Below are 15,730 nucleotides of genomic sequence, written 5' to 3'. Positions count from 1 at the left end.
CAATTATATCACTTTTAAAATGAATGAAATGAAAATGAGCACAATTCAGTTAAAGTGTGGTATAAAAATATTTATTTACTACTAATGCATTCTAAATGTAATTTAGAACGCATTGCTTAATTTGCCACCCCCCCCCAAAAAAAAAAAGAGTTTAGAACAGAACAGGACATTGACAAGTCGGACAACTGTAATTTTTGCTGTCGTTGTTCATACATGTAGTTGGAATGAGAAAACCAAATAACCGGGCCACTGAATTGTGGTTCATCTTAAAACTTTCTGGCCCTAAACAAAATATAACAATCGCAGGCCCATAACCAGGATTAGTTGTCTAGAATTTATGTGATCTAATTGCAATTTTGTTTTCATTATTTTTAAAATCGAGATACGCAGTTACGCATGCTGTTAGTGGTTCAAAAAATTATGAATAGCCAAAATGTTTGATTAGCGAGATACGTTTCATTCCAAATTCCAACAAATCGTGAGTGTTTGAAATATCCCTTTCCGTCATGTCAGTAGGCCTATATCAATTATTTCAGCACTTTTTATTTACATTAAAAGGATCATCCAGGCTAAAAAATAGGATCTGAACAAATGATTATTAGACAAACAAAATAATGCAAATATGATCAAAATTGGACAAGGAATAACGAAGTTATGCCATTTTAAAATTTGCATTATTTTAGTGAAACAGTTCTATTCTCAATCTTCATGATTATTATTTATTTGTTTATTCACGTTTTCTTTAAAAGACAGGGTAGTCTCATTCAAGCCAAAAGGCCTGCTTTGCAAGGGAGCCCTGAGCTAATTGATGGTTTACACAATCCCCACTTGTTCTTTTCTATTTAATTGCATGAATTTATTTTTAATTCAAATTAATTATATCCTATTTATTTAAAAGCATGCTTAAAATTACTGGTTTTCATATTGGAATGACACATATTTTCAGGTCACGCTTCGCGCTCGTATCATTTCCTGAGCAAGACATCCATCCTTTTTTATTATTACAAAAAGTTAATAGAATGTCCCGTTTTGAGATATAAACCTACAAAAGCGTGTGTTTCACATTTGCAATAATTGATTGATTATTGGATATATATCTCATTCTAAAATTAAAACATCCATAAATGATTTTTTTTTCAGATCAAAATATCAAAAAATCAGTTGCATCAATTAGGATACCCATCCTTATAATTGTTACAAAGAGTGTTTAGAATGTTAGCTTTTAGTCAGAATACCAAAAAAAAATCAGCTTGCACTTCGCAATCATAGTTTATTCAGACAACATCCTGATCATTTAAAACAAAAAATGCTTCGAATGTCAAGTTTTCAGAATATAGTATACAAAAGTTTTAGCCCGCGCTTCGTGCTCGCATTTTTGATTGGTGAGATATCAATCCTACTCACGAGTCATTGCCCAAATAGTCCGAAAAGAGATATTTTTATGTTTTCAGGTCAGTATATTACAATTTTCAGCTTGCATTTAATTTTGTTACGTCAGTCATTTAATTTTCCTATCCAATCCATCAGACATTATTTTGATATACATATAGCACTTATTTCTTTAGGTTATAAAACGCTGTACACATACATGTACATGTACATGTACTAACTCCATGTTTAAATGATCAGGTTGTAGTGGCAACTACATAGGCTTTGTCACAATTCATTCATTTTCTTCATTTTGTTTTGATAGGTTTAGTTCCGATCTACTTATTTTTATGCTTTTAATGCCAATTTACTCTCTTTAAAACGGCCGTTCTACCTTCTCTTGACTTTTCGTTCTTTCTTGGAAAACATGCAGACCAGTGTTATGTGAGCTGCGTTTTATTTCTCTTTCTTTGGCCATGAATGCTTGTTTCTCCTCCTTCCCCCTTCTCCATCGTTTCTGCTGACTTAAGCATTAGAAAAGCCATGACACCTGTTCTGGAACTAGAATCATACTATCCATCTCAGCAAAGTACAGCAGAGAAGTGCATTGTCTTCCGTAACAATTACTGAAAGATATATCAAAGGAAATCAGAAGTTTTAAGTTCTAAGTAAAATAGTTATACTAAACATTATTTTGTAGCATGAATCATTTAAAACTCTAAAAGCATTAAAATATCGTATATAATTCTCGGGAAATTGTTTTCGCTGGCAATTTTCCCTCTGTTCAAAATGATGTTGAATTTTACATGGATGAAAAGGTGGAGGGTACCTATCTGTATGATCCGGAGTGATTCAGTAAAGCACAAATTTGTAGCATATTCAAGAAAAAATGTTACAGAAGTTAATGCGTTACGTAAGTTAATGTCTTTATGCTTTATGGCCCAACACAGTCCTTATTTAGAAGCCCTACCTTTGAAAACTGTATTTATTATGAAATTTCTCTCTTATCCTATATAATACTGAATCCTTAACAGAATTGCCAAAGTGCATATCTTTTTAAGGTGCATTATGGATGTTAAAGCTGTTTAGTCATACAGTTCATTTTTAGAATACTCCTTCATTTCCGGGTAATACAGGAAACACATATGATAATTCCCTATCAATTATTTATCAATGAATATCACTCTACGTGTAGAAGAAGACACATTATCATATATCAGTCAGTTTTAAAGGGAGAAAAAATCTGTGGCAGTATTCGTTACGGAGGTTAAAATGAATTCAGGACAAAGTTAAAAGTGAAAGTAATCACAAAGTAATCATCAAATACTAGGATAATTGCAACATGTCAGACAGTTACACCAAGCTGCCCTCACCAAACAAGTAAGATATACAGACTACTTAGGAAAGAGAATGATAGTAAAATCTAAAACTGACCAGAGACAGCGTCGATTCTAACTAAATCCAAAAATAAAAGGCTTTTGTAACAAAATTAGTGCTGTTGCTGATGTAGTTTACGGTACACCATGTGGAGTGTTATAGAAGCAGTGGATAGAAGAAGAGAAGGAAGTGGATAGGCGAGAAAGTGGAGATTTGAGAATAGAGTATTCTTTCTTGAGAATAGTCCTGAAAAGGACTGTAAACCAGAAGGAATGTTGAGTGAGAACAGCTTGAGTAGTAGAGCTGATGAGGAGATGCTGGCTTGCGTCGGCGAGTAGAGATGATGAGTAGTAGAGAGACTCGACGTTTCGGACAGGTTGACTGTCCGTCTTCAGGAGTGAAGTGCTGTACTGAAGTGCTGTGTATTAGTGCTGTACTAATCACTGGTCGCAAATGCTTAGTGGAGCTAATCTATTAGTCATTGTCTTGATAATACCTTTGTAGAAAATGTTCAGGTGTGTGAAGCTAGCGGCCATAAGATAGTCAAGACACGTTTTTTGTAAATTGTTACATTTTTTTGAGAATGACCCTTTTACCCCCTGTTTTAGTAAAAATAAACAGTTAATATGAAATGCAAACCTGCACTTCATTTCAATTATTGAAAAACTAAGTTCAAAGTGCGAACAAATTTTTGCATATTATAAAACAACAGTCAGAAATGAAAGCTTTAAATTGGTGTAAATAATTGATCTGGTTTCTTTCTAACACAGAGTTAATGTTTGAGAAACCTCCAGATTTTGAATGTGATTATCTGGAAACCTTATTTTGGAGATCAGCCAAGGTTTGAGCTGGTTCATAAAAATCACTGATGAAATAACCCGGGGGGAGGGTGTTTAAGTGTGACTTAGAGTCACACTTCAAGATAAATGTCAGTTGTGATAACAATCTCAAAATAATTATGAACAGAATCCATTCAAATGACCCAAGTGTAGTTGCTGAGAAATGTGCAAAAGAAGCATGGAACTCCATAAAATGTCGGGTATTTTCAGAATTATCAGATTTCAACTAAGATTTCAACTAAGATTTCATAATTCTACAAAGTTAACTTTATTTCAATGTACAAAATCTAAATTAACCTTTACTTTTATGTTATATTCTAAAGCATTTAAATGTATATATAATTTGTGTGTGTGTTATCCCTTCTGTTATGAAGTGATTTCAATGAAGCTTTAAGATATCCAATTAGTTTTCAGTGATATTGATATAGTTTCTGTTGCATTATATATGGTGAATATAATGTAGATTATTTAGAGATTGACAGACATTTCAATTTCTTGTATATCTTCCATTGCCTCACAGATCATACACCAACTGAAGATGATGATGAGTCTTTTGATGACTTCAAGTCTGCTCCTTCTTCTGATAGTGGACCTGCTGAATCAGAGCTGGATCCGTCTCCGTTACCATTCCCTCCTGGGCATGGTCTCAGGTCATCGGCCAGTCCTGTTGGTCAAGTAAAACATTCTGCAGGAGCTAGTCATGTACCAGTCTTAGTCCCACCAAAAGGATTGTCTTCTAGTACCTTTACTGCAATAGCACCTCCACCACACAAAACTAAACCAGGAAGTAATGCAGTGAGACTGTGTGGATCAGAAGAGAAGCTAAGGACAGGAAATGATGACTTTGGAGATTTTAAGGCAGCTGGTGGTGAGACCCTAAACCCTTCGCTTGGTCTAAAAGGAAAGGATGAATGGGGATCATTTGCTGGACAGCAGTTCAAGCATTCGGCTTCAGAATCAAATCTTCAAGGAATGAATGATCGCTATGCAGCTCTACGTGATATAGGAAGTAGTCTCTTTGATTCAGACCCACTAACTACAAGCCAGCCTGCCATTGGTGTAGCAGGAAATGAGGAGGGTGAGTTCGCAGATTTCCAACAAGCAGGTGTCCTTCCTGTATCATTGTCTGACACTGCAAGCATAAATATTCCAGGAAATCAAGGAAGTTCTTTTTCAGTGACTGAACATCATCAACAAAACCTTGGTTTTGCTGCATTTTCTCCTCCAAAAGAAGGGTCTGACTGGGCAGAAACGGCAAAGCAAGATAGAGATATTACAACATCTAGTCCCCATGAAGAGGAATTTGAAGGTTTTTTTAGTACAAGGTCCAATGATTCAAATAAAGATGTAAAAAAGCAAAATGATGAAGTGGTCACTGATAAATATAGCTCATTGGCTGGACTGCACTCCTTCTTAGTGGATAAAGATGATGAAGTGGAAGAGTCTTTCTTTGGAGATTTTCAGGGAAGTTTGAAACCTCATGCACCAACCTCTTCAGCATCAGGTTCATCAAGTAAAACTTCTGTGGTGCCATCAAACTCTGGAATTACTTTGTTCCGTCTTACCCCTCCTCCCATGACATCATCCTCTCCTAGTGAAGATACTCCAGGTGATGATCGTTTCAATGCGCTCAGAGATCTTTCAGCTGTGGATCCGTTTGATGATGTTGTAACTTCTCCAGGCATGGATGGTACAGGGGCTGACTATTATGAAACACAGTTTACTACTGTAGAGAATGTAAAAATATCCCATAAAGCAGAATTAGAATTAGATGATTTAAACAGTAATGACCTTCCCCAGACAACTCCACATGAATTGGAACTCACTCTTGATACTCCAAGTAGCACCACAAATAAATCTTTTCCAATTGGGTCCATCAATCAATTAGATTTAAAAAACTATGACCTAGATCTGACCATGGAAAGCAGTGCTAAAGGGATTACTGATGAGCCAAGAGAGAGAGTTGAATCATTTGGTGATTTTACTGCAGCCAGTACATCTGAACAGGCTCCTTCTGCTAAAGGTATGTTATCTAGTTTCTTATAGTGTTCTGCATCAATTTCTGAAAATTGTGCCATTCAGTTTTCATAAAATAATTCACTTTTCGGCATAAAACAATATACAATTTGAAGAGTAATGACAAGTAACATATACATAAAGATTGAACCATTACAAAATTTTGGATATCATTTTTTCCAAATCATCTGGAGGCGTGATAGCTCATAGCAGGGTCTCTGATTCTGCTGAATTGGTTTGGTTTTCCACTTGGTGCGCTAGTGCCCATTGGTAAGGCTCCTCATTGCAAGGTCCCTTTGAGAGGACTTTCAGCCTTCAGTTCTCTAGTTACTTGCTTCCATTCATTCATGCTTTTCCAATCATACAAAAGTAACCACATACCATCTGTCAATTTTGTAATTTTTGGTCTCGAATTTACCCGATTGATTCGTGTACATTCATAAGTCATAAAATAAAAGAATTGGACATGGAAATGCATGCCAATAGAAATTTCTATTTCCACTTATGTCTCCTCCTCCTCTTTTTCATACATATCAAATTAATTTTATTTTCTCTCAATAAAAATAGTAAAATTTGTTACAAGTAAACGTTGATTATGAACACTATATATATGTCTTGACTATGTCCTAAGTAAAGAACTTAATCTTTACAGTTCTTTTTTTCAATGTCTCTACAGATGATTCTGGAGGATTATCTTCAACAAATGGTGGTCCCCCTCCCTCTGCTTCTGTACAAAGTGAAACAACATTCTTTGGAGATAGATACTCTCAAGTTGCTGGTGATTCTTCTGTATGTAATTTTCATCAACATCTTTCTAACTCCTGTGAAGATTAGCAATACAGAGCTGCCAACTGATATGTTTTAAAGATATTAATATGTTTTTTCATAATCAAAAGTGACAAAATATGATTTTTTTTATTGCAAAATATGTTTTTTATTAAATTCGATTGGCATGTTTCATATGTGTAATATATAATTTTTTGTACCAAAATGTCTTTTTTCTCCTTCAAAATATGATTTTAATTATGGATCAGTATGTTTTTTGGTCAACAGAGGTTGGCAGCTCTACCAGTATCAGAAAATTGTTGTATTTGGCAAATTTCAAGTATGATTTTAAGGCCCTCATGTTAACATCTTAATTTTTGTTAAAACTATATAAACCCCTCAAAAAAAAGTATAGAAATCTGAATTTTGCCATTAATTTTTCCCATCTCCCAATTTTACACAAAGCATATTTGATATTAAAAAGGTTTCTTTAAAATGATACTATGCTTGTTATGATCATGACATCACAAAAAAGAGCAGGATTCAAAAGTGTTGGATGAGGTCTGAATTGAAAAGCTGCAAATGAGCTGAAATAGTCATGATGGGTCAATAAAGAACATGATTCTTTGGATGTTTTGTTGTGATTTATGTAGTGATGATTCCTCTGAGATACCATGGTTTGAGTCATAGTTTGTAATACACATGCATGATTGTTTTGTTATGTGTTTGCTTGTGCAGAGGTGTGTTTGATTCAAATGTTAATGTTGATGTTAAAGTGCATGAATAAAAACAAAAGGAACTGCTGATAAACTTACTCATCACTATGGATAAAAGAACAGTGACTTTCAATATTGTGTCATTTTGCAACATTTGAATTTTGATCTTGCCCCATATTTCAAGGCACTGCATCTCCATGTGAACCATAATGATATAATGTAAGGTATCATTCTAAAGAGAATTAAATTATCTATTCATTGGTATCAATCACCGAGGAGGGATTATCTATCAAAGTCAGATTTCCAAACTTTTTTTAGAAGTTTATATTATATCTACTAGTAATAGTATTTATTATATAATCTATTAATTTGTTGGTCGATGCTGGTTGAAACCCTCCACCAAACTTCCAGTTTGCAATCAATGCGATATCCAAATTGCACTAATGTCACCATTGAAAAAGTGACGACCCTTGCAACCATCCTATTTATTGTAACAGAAAATACCACTTAATGATTTTATTTATGTAAGATATGTTTGAGGATTTATATACAAAACTATTATTCATTATCTTGTTGTCAAGTTTAAGATATGTATTTTCGTGTCCAGAATTTTGTTATGAAAAATGTTGCAAAAACCAATAAATGAAATGAAAATGAAATGAAAAAGAAATGATATGAAAATTATATTTGTTTTAATTCCTGAAAAATAACTACCCCCCCCCCCTTCTGTTGCATTTTGTGGTATTATGACGTCCACCATTAAAAGAATCTGTGGGTAACATTTGCATTTTCTTTTGTGCAGAATGAAGGACGCCATTCATCTGAATGGGAGAAGTGTCTCATCAAGTGTTATGAAGTGATGAGTAAAGCAAACTCGATCTTCAATAACATAAGTACTTCATCAGTTTGTAGTGAGGTTATTGGATCATCTGCAGGGGTTGATTATTTAACAGGTAATAACAGTAGTACTTCATCAAGTTTTAGTTTCATTATTAAACCATTTACCCATGCGACACAAATTTGGTCTCATGAGTTGTGCAAGACTTGAAAGAAAAGAGATGGTGAACAGTGCTGCCAATAAAGTTTGTGTTGTAGAATAATCACAAATAACAAGTTTTCGCAAACCTCAGGGACGCATCATTAGGGTCTGGTAACACAGAAGTTAACAATTAATCATACATTCCATTTTAAGATAGATATACGTTATAGTCAATAGAATCAAACGTAGAAAACTTCTATAATCATTGCAAAGCTTTGTGTTACAGGCCATATAGATTTTGCATGCAAAATTCTTTCATGCGACACCAAGCATGCCTTTCCAAAATGTATGACATGCCTTTCCAAGATGTACAACTGGTCATCAGCGTATGCCTGCCTGAGCCGGCGGCGGCCTCTACTATGGCTGCTACGTGTAGCTGGAGATATTCAAATGCTGGGCCTACATGGTAGATTATGACATGGAAAAGAAAGTGGTTTTTCAAACAAATCGAGAGAGGAAAAACTTACTAAATTAAGGCTTAGATATAGATCATCACAGTCCATCAAATCGATATTGCATCTAATGTGGATTATTGATGGATCACTTCCAATTGATTCCATGAGTCCGATCACCTCTCTAGCCGAGCATGTGTTGTATGTACACAGCATCCACAAAAGTGGATGTGGAGCATTGTGGCCCAGTGGATTTGTCTTCTGACTTTGAAACGGAGTTTCATGGGTTCGAATCCCAGCAATTGCATAATTTCCTTCAGCAAGAAATTTATCCACATTGTGTTGTACTCAACCCGGGTGAGGTGAATGGGTACCGGGCAGGATTATTTCCTTGAATGCATGAGCGCTGAAAGGCAGCTCGTGCTAAAGCCAGGGTAATAATAATAATAACATCGCGCATCGGAATAGAATATTTCTAGATAGATGGCACTATATAAATGCCTATTATTATTATAAATAGGCCTGTCCGTCTGAAAACCATCCGAATTCGCGGGTTTTTTTCTTTTGCTCTCTCCTACACAAACAAGCAATCTGGCACACATTGTGATGGGCATTATTTCTTTCTTTCCCCCGAAATAGGGGGATTAGATTCAAATTCCGAGGGGACCAGTTCCATTGACGAGTGGATACCAGGCGTGACCATGGGGTTTTCAAAAGCACCCTAAACTCGGGAAGCAAGTCTTTTCCAGATTGTGAAAATACATCCCTTAACAAGTATTGGAAATTTGACCGAAAATATGTAGCTTTCCTAACGAAATATATCCCTTTTTTCAGTATTTTAAATATTGTTTTTGACACACTATAATGTGACATAAGTAACTGCCAACTCTTGAAAAGAAATTCCTTTTTACATATGGTCACGCCTGGTATCCACTCGTCAATGGAAGTGGCCAACCCGGGCGGCCCCTTGAGCTCTGGTAGGAACCATATGCACACGAAACGCAGATTGAATGTTTCTGTTGCGGATGGGAAACGTAAAACAATTCTCATGTCACACAACTTGCATTGCAAGACAGTGTTTTGTGATGGACCCAAAAGTCTCTTCCAAAATCAATATACCGTATTAAAGTCTGTCTACGTTGCACGGCGAAGAGTGGGGATTATTTCGAGGGGGAGGAAAAAGGCCCCACACATCCCCTTTTAAAGAAGATTATGATCCTGAGACAGGATTTGTTGCTAGTTAACCCTATAGCACCTACAGATTATACGCATAATGGCAATCTCTCACTCAAGGAAACAAAACTGGTAATTAGTAGGCATTGTTCCAAACAAATTGAAACAATTTTTTATAAATTTACTTTTTTTCATTACAAAATATATTTATTTTGTAGCATAGGACCTGTTGAATAGGGATGGTACATGGCAAAGTTCAATCAGATGTACGAATATTGACCTTTGACTTTTGAGAAATAAAAGTTCAGGTTTCAGCCGCCCCAGTCCCACGCCTTCAAAAAAATCTAAAGTATTACTGACAGAATGAAAATGAAACTAAAGTTTTTGCCAAATCTGGGATAAAATATGTCAAAAATTAATTCCAACTCATATCTGAGTCATCCATATCAACTTCGATGTCACTCTGTGTGATATCCAACGTTTTGATGAACTCTTCATCAAAACTCTTCGGTGGAGTAAGTGGTTTTCCGAGACGTGGACGCAGCCATCTTTGCAGAGATTGATATAGAGAAAAACTGATGCTTGTCAATCGGTTTTTCTCTATTATACTCGATAGGAGCATACACTTTTCTATTCAGATCTATATAGCAGCCAACCTATACAATATTAGCATGGTAAATGATATACATATACTCTTTATGAGAGGCTTGTCATCATTAGATGTGGTTTTTATATCTCCTTGCAGGTGTCATAGAAGTGTACAGAGTTGCATGTAGAATAATAACATCCATACAAGCATTAGGTAAGTATTGATGAAGAAAGTGTAGTTTAATTTAAGGTTGTTTTACCATTGGTGAATTGCCTTTTATGCATCATGCGTATGCTGTGTATACATGTATATTCCAACCTATCCTGTCCAACCTTCCTTTATGTTAAGCGCATACTAAACCAGACTTTAATCTTAATTACTTGAGGAAATGGGAATTCAACTTCAGATAAAGTTTCCTACACAAATTCACATATCGTATAGCCACATGGAATAAGAAAAAAGATATCGTACCCAAATCACCAAAAGAACATAGCCAGGAGAATTATTAAATCATGGAGCGACGCAACCTTTCCAAATTTGATGGGTATGGTGCGCCATCTACCAATTGCAGCAGAGGCCCAAAATCGCAACGCCTCATTGGACAAAGTCAGCATGGATATTAATCTCGTGTTATTGTTATTTTATTTTGGCAATGAAATATGTACAATGTAATGCAACACATAATAAACATAACAGAGCATGTATAGTATAAATTGAGTACCCACTGGACTGCCAGGGTCAAATAAAGTTAACTGAATTACTGTAGTGATGTGGTTTGCATGCTTTTATGTTGTGCTGGCCGGTCCGACTCATCCAGCTTACACATTGACCAGCGTCCATGTATGATATGCTATGATTAGTTGAATACCTTTTTAGTTTGTTGACCCGCATTCGCTGAAAACCAGCTGGGTCAGCCATTTCTAAAAAGCAGACTAGGCAGGGCAGTGGATGGTTGACACACAATCACTTTAGGACTGTGCACTGCCTGCATGTAGGGTACCATCTTAAAGGGAATTAAATGTTCTATTCATTTATATTAATTACACATAGATATTTACTAAACCCGAAGAGGGATTATCGATCAAAGTCAGATTTCCAAACTTTTTGAGGAGTTTATTATTTTTATTTTCAGTATTGTTGTTTTTAAGAATTAAATCATATTTAGTTGTATAATTATTTTACATTTCTCATTCAGGACTTTATATTGACTATTCAAGCGTTAATTACAAAAAAAAGATATCTTGTACTTTATTGTTCAGTGTATGTACATACCATTACCCCCATGACTACTGTTTACCTACTTTGAACATCGTCTGCACCAACTACCCGGCAAGGTAAATTTACATTATTAGGCCTATCATTATTCTTTATACATAATCCCTTCCTCATTCAGCATTCGGATTGAGTTAATACCAGATGTCATCTTTTCGTAGTTTACATTCAGTGGGTGATCATTATTGTGTAGTATTTCTTTTGCCTTTTCAAGTATTGTGTTTCGACGTACATCAATGAGGTTTAAGTCGTGTCATGTTATTTTTTCTGCTTGTCTGACCATTCTACTTAGTATATTCAGATCTTTCTTGCGACAGCTTGTGTACCAAACCACACAATCAAATATGAGGATGCTTTCAATGAGTGATCTATAGAATAAAACCATTAATGTGCGGTCAACATGAAATGACTTCAATTTTCTTATGCAATACATCCGTTGCATTGCCTTTTGAATTGAATGGCACTGATCTCCCCACTTTAAACCATCGTCAATAATGGTACCTAGGTATTCGAACTTATGAACTACCGGTATTTCAATTCCTCTTCATTGATTCTAACATGACTGTCACAGCCATGGGGAGGATGTGATGACTTGTTGGTCCAGTGGCAACTTCTTAAATACAGAACTCAGACAAAGAAACAATGGAGACGATATTTTAAGGAAATTATATTTAATTTCAATCTTCAAGTTCAAGTGTTCCTTGGAACAACAATTAAGTCACTTCAAAACAAAATATGGAAAAGTATTCAATATACACTACGTATCAAAAAAAGTTAACACTTAGAAAAGATCTTGTAAAATTATGTATTTGTAATATCCTGACGATTTTTCCACATTTAAGCATTGGTACAGATCCATTTAAGCAAATGACGATATAACTGTCGAAAAATATTTCCGCTTGAGTGAGCACCACTTACTTTTGAAAAGTTGATGAAAAATTATTTAAGCAGAACTTTGAAATAGTTATGCAAATAAAATTAGACCTTAATTATGAAGAACACATGGAATTTAGCTAGTAAAAAGAGGACAGCAGAGGCATGAGTAAAAGCACGCTCACCATATGATTTTGTAAAGACAGAGGGAACAATGAATAATGCTTTTGAGCTTGATCTAAGTTTTCGGGATGGCTGATAATATGATACTAAATCGAGTAAATACGACGGGGCAATTTTATAAAAACAGTTGTGTGCAAAAACTAGAAGCTTGAATACAATCCGGGAACGGACAGGGAGCCAATGTAATTCTCTGAGAACTGGAGTAATTGCTTCATAATTGCTTCATACTTCTACCATCTCTCCGTTATCAACGTTGAAATCTAAACCAAGGATAAGTTTTGAAATGTCTCACAACTTTGAAAGTTTACGGATCTATATAATTTGTGAAACATTAAGAGTAATGATAAACTGAAAATTGTGTTTCTGATCACATGATCAAGGTCAAAGATCACTTAAGGTCAGTGAATGTTCACATCTTATAGAGCAATTCTATGGCATTATGAAAATGTTTTTATTTTCTGTTGTCTTTACAGGTATTGACAATAATGAGTTGGGTACATTGAAGGATAACATCAATAAGATATGGCATAATTTAACTGTCTTTCTCCAGCTCAGTTCATTGAAGGTAAGTGAAAATCACAGACAGATCAACCTTGACCTTCAGTCACCATAAGGCCTATGTTTTCAATGCCTTGGCCTTGATGATTTGGAGTCTTAAAATTTCAAGGTAGTTTGTATTTTGTTCTTCCAAATTTTTATATACTGAAATTGCAGCTTCTGTAAAGCTTTGGGAAAGGATCAGCATTGTTTAGAGCCTTATCATATTACATCAAAAAATTTAAACTCCCAGTTATCTTATCTTTATATTACAAATGTGTGGCAGTCCTTGAATGTTTCCCCATTTTAAAATATTTCATCTATAAGAGTTATAAGAGTTCAAATGTGGCTTCTATTGGCCTCTCTCAACAATATTTTTTTTTTAAATTAAATTCAAATAGCACTTGAAACACTTAAGTTAACAGATTTATTATCTGGATAGTAGAAAAGCTGCTGACAAAAACTGTATATCCTGAAATGTTCAGCCCATTCATTACTTGAGGAGTTTAATACGCAGATTTTTTATTGGGTTTGTTTACCTTGAAAGCCAATCACAACTTGTTTTTTAGTGTCCATTGTATTTTTGGAACTGTTATACGATAACCCTATCATTTTGTTCAAGCATTTTTTTGTTTTTTCTCCAATGATTGCATTTTGAAAAGCTTCAGTATGTTAGTTTTAATGCTATTCTCTGATAGTACATTTTAATCTGTCAACTTTATAGGTTTTTATGTAAAATCAGTGTTGATCCAATAAAACACATTATTATTAGCTGAATTTTATTAGTTCAATTTATTTATTCATTAGTTGAATAGCGACAAGCACCTTTTTTTTTGGAGGGGGTTGCAAAACCGTTTCTAAGAATTGACAGTGCTTATACACTTAAACAAATAACCATATAAATGATTCTCCATCCGAAGGATACAATTATTAACTATATTGCAAAATTTGATGAAATTTTCATGGATTTTGACCGAGTAATAGAGGTTTAAACTCATTGTAGTGATCTTATAAGGTCTAAAATTGCCAAATTCTTTTGAATTCTTAAGAACAACCTTTTTGGGTGAACTTTGAAGCTCTATAGCAAAAAATAAAGCACATGGACCCATGTTATTTTTTTGCATATTTGGAAATATTTCAGTGCTGAAGTATCAATGCGTGAAGATCGGTGAAAATGATTTCACTTTAATGGTGGAACATTCTTAAATGATTTAATTGTTGTTAATGTTGAATGACATTGATGGAAAATACTACCAGTCACTAGTAGTAGTAATACAAGTGTAGTAGTGGTTTCACCTTGCTTTATTACATGCTAAATTCAGTTTATTTACATTTTTGATGAAGAACATACATAAGATTGATCAAGAAAAGGAAGAAAAGGAAAGCAAAAGTTGTGAAAAAAGCAATGTCAAAATCTCATTGATTTTTTTTTCTTTAATTTGAAATTATGCTTTCAAATTTTAATCAATTTTGTTCCTTATGCCATGTCTTGCCCCCTCAAAAAAAAGCCTCCTTCAAACAACATTTGTGTCAGTCAATCCAAAACTACTACTATTAATTACACCCATATCCTTGAGGTTTTTGGCCTTTAATACAGCACTGATACAGTTATATTGTATTTTCCAATGTTCGACATTGATTGTTCAATTGTATCCACACAGCCCACCGAAGGTTCCTTTGTCTTCAAGTCAGCCATGCTAAGACCAGAACCTAGTAATACACCTCAGGCATGCGGAGTTTGTCTTTTGAATGTAGACTCAAGGAGTAAAGCATTTGATAGGTCAGAAGATAGCCACAAGCTTAGCTATGGAGGAAGGCAATACCATGCAACATGTGCTAACCTATGGGTTAACATGGTAGATTCTATCCTCCCTGCTCTACCACTTAACACTTTACTCTAAACACTGTGCATCATGTGCTAACCTATGGGTTAACATGGTAGATTCTATCATCACTGCTCTACCACTTAACACTTTACTCTAAACACTGTACATCATGTGCTAAACCTATGGGTTAACGTGGTAGATTCTATCCTCCCTGCTCTACCACTTAACACTTTACTCTAAACACTGTGCATCATGTGCTAAACCTATGGGTTAACATGGTAGATTCTATCCTCCCTGCTCTACCACTTAACACTTTACTCTAAACACTGTACATCATGTGCTAAACCTATGGGTTAATATGGTAGATTCTATCCTCCCTGCTCTACCACTTAACACTTTACTTTAAACACCATGCAGCATGTACTAACCTAAGGGTAGTTTGTATCCTCCCTTCTCTATTGTACAACGCCTACTTAGCTTGTTGTACGCGATCAAATGGGAGGCAGAATGTCACACATTCGTACCGTTGCCGCAAGACGTACCATCCAACATGTACCATTGCACGGCTTTAGGAGGTGACGTCACAATGCGATATCATTGAATAAGGTGACAATGCGCGTACAGCCCGCTGGCTAAATGCGCAATGCTGTCCAAGATCATGTGCGCTTGTTGGCCCGGCTTGTGGGATTTTGCTTTTCGCTTTCAATATTTTTGCTCCCTTTTCATAGATTACTGGAGGGAAAAAAATCTTGATTTTTCATATTA

At 35.1% G+C, this 15,730-nt stretch overlaps 1 protein-coding gene across 2 annotated transcripts in view; it reads left to right on the top strand.

The window, feature by feature from the left end:
• Window positions 1–15,152, top strand: part of LOC121409331 (synergin gamma-like) — a 77,737-nt gene extending 62,585 nt beyond the window's left edge. For both annotated transcript variants that reach the window (XM_041601266.1, XM_041601267.1), the window contains 6 exons: window positions 4,105–5,607; window positions 6,277–6,389; window positions 7,884–8,034; window positions 10,431–10,487; window positions 13,076–13,167; window positions 14,801–15,152. In XM_041601266.1, the coding sequence (XP_041457200.1) occupies window positions 4,105–5,607; window positions 6,277–6,389; window positions 7,884–8,034; window positions 10,431–10,487; window positions 13,076–13,167; window positions 14,801–15,040 (2,156 nt within the window). In that variant the 3' untranslated portion in view covers window positions 15,041–15,152. The remainder of the gene's footprint in view (window positions 1–4,104; window positions 5,608–6,276; window positions 6,390–7,883; window positions 8,035–10,430; window positions 10,488–13,075; window positions 13,168–14,800) is intronic.
• Window positions 15,153–15,730: the final 578 nt, after the last annotated feature.

This window comes from Lytechinus variegatus, chromosome 2, assembly GCF_018143015.1.
Source record: "Lytechinus variegatus isolate NC3 chromosome 2, Lvar_3.0, whole genome shotgun sequence".
Classification (NCBI taxonomy): Eukaryota; Metazoa; Echinodermata; class Echinoidea; order Temnopleuroida; family Toxopneustidae; genus Lytechinus; species Lytechinus variegatus.
Note: the sequence above shows the minus strand (reverse complement) of the source record. Positions and strands in the feature narration are given on the sequence as shown.